Below are 1779 nucleotides of genomic sequence, written 5' to 3'. Positions count from 1 at the left end.
TTTCCTTTCATTACCCCTCAAATTAATTACGCCACTTATTTCATTCTCAAATATCCCCTTCAAAAATAATAGTTATATTAAAAAAATGCAACTCATGTTATCTTTCATGGAAGAGAATATATTTTTTAAATATTTAATATAATTATAATTAAATTATTAATTAAGCTGAAATAATTTCATGATACATCACATGTAAAAGGAAATGTGATTTCTTGTTAAAAAATAAAATTATTATATGTTTATTTTATGATATTAAAAAAGAATATTATTTTAATAGATAAAAAAACAGAAAAAACGAGCGGAAAGAAAACAGTAGGCGCAAAATAAATGTGAGTAACTAAAGGACGCGTGGTTCCCCGTGACTTTGAACTCCTTTAAAACTCTTTCTTTTCTTCTATTTTCTTCCCCTCACTTGGCTTCAAACACCATCAACTTCTTCTTTCGTTCTTCATTGTTCATTCAATTTCTTCTCTCTTCATCTCACCGAACAAATCATTCAATTGCAATCATCTATGGCGTCTTTCGACCCGAGCGTAGATTCTAGTAATTCCGACACGTTGCGAGAATCCAATCACAAGAAGCGCAGAAAAATCGGAGACCACGCCGCCGCCGATCAAAATTCGGCTGCCGCCTCCCCGTGGAGATCCGAAGAGGAGCAGCGGATCTACTCCCGCCGCCTCGTGGAGGCTCTCCGCCGCACTGCGTCATCGGCGGCCAAGCCTAGAGCCGCCGGCCAGGTCCGCGAGACCGCCGACCGCGTCCTCGCCGCCACCGCCAGAGGCCGAACACGGTGGAGCCGCGCGATTCTCAGCCGCTGGAGGAAGCTCCGCACGCAGCACAAGAAGGCGAAGAAGAAGGAGGCATCGTCCATTAACTGTTTGAAGAGAACGAGGATTGGCAACGGAGAGAGGAGGAACCGGTTACCGGCTGTGCAGAAGAAAGCGCGCGTCCTCAGCCGGTTGGTTCCCGGTTGCCGGAAGGTCTCGTTTCCAAACCTTCTGGAAGAAGCCACGGACTACATCTCCGCCTTGGAGATGCAAGTGCGAGCCATGACGGCTCTCGCCGAACTACTCGCCGGCGCCGCGCCGGCAAGTCTCGCCGGCGGCACGTTGAGTTGACCCCCGCGCCTAGGCTATATTGCGCCAGGTGTTTTTCTTATTTTATTTTTTAATTATTATATCGTTTTTATTGGTTTTCAGATTCATGTATTTTATCGTGTACACTGTACATGCCATTTGCTTATTCCTCCTTCTTTTGAGTTCCACTATCATCACCTCCACCTTCTTTTTTCTTTTCTTTTTTATCCTTTCATATTTAATTGAATGTGAACATGCATACCTACTTTGATTCTTTTCTTGACTACTTCCTTCGTAAATAAATAACTCATGATACATTATTTAATCTACAACAAAAAAAATAATGACCACTTAAAATTGTTATTATGTTTAAATAAGTTGAAAATGACTTAAATAATCATTTTCAGAAGTCAATATTATTGTTCTTTCTTATCAGAGTTTCTATCCAACTTTTCCTTTCGTGAATTAATGCTTCCGTAGAGTAGTCACTATTGTAACGTCTACAAAGATCTTGTGCGATTAGTTTTGTTTAATTTTACACATTTATGAAATCAGTGCGCTTTGATTTTTGAAGTTTGTAAGAATGCTTCTTTTTTTTTTTATTATTTTAGAGTAATGTAAGAACGCTTCCTATTTCCGTGTAAATTTTCTTAGAAAGGACAACAGTTGCGTGGTACTACTATTTCAAGGTTTGTTACAAAAT

The 1779-nt window shown here is 40.0% G+C and overlaps 1 protein-coding gene across 1 annotated transcript; it reads left to right on the top strand.

Annotated features, from left to right (window-relative positions):
- The first annotated feature begins 360 nt into the window (after window positions 1-360).
- On the top strand, window positions 361-1350 carry LOC114401748 (transcription factor bHLH149-like). Its single transcript, XM_028364326.1, has one exon. The coding sequence runs from the start codon at window positions 513-515 to the stop codon at window positions 1116-1118; it is 606 nt and encodes a 201-aa protein (XP_028220127.1). The 5' UTR covers window positions 361-512; the 3' UTR covers window positions 1119-1350.
- The last annotated feature ends 429 nt before the right edge of the window (window positions 1351-1779 follow it).

Source organism: Glycine soja, chromosome 20, assembly GCF_004193775.1.
Source record: "Glycine soja cultivar W05 chromosome 20, ASM419377v2, whole genome shotgun sequence".
NCBI classification, from domain to species: Eukaryota; Viridiplantae; Streptophyta; class Magnoliopsida; order Fabales; family Fabaceae; genus Glycine; species Glycine soja.
This window is presented reverse-complemented; position numbering and strand designations above follow the sequence as displayed.

Bases quoted from the DNA above. Each gene is read 5' to 3' on its own strand.
- LOC114401748 (XM_028364326.1), top strand. From the start codon at position 513: ATGGCGTCTTTCGACCCGAGCGTAGATTCTAGTAATTCCGACACGTTG.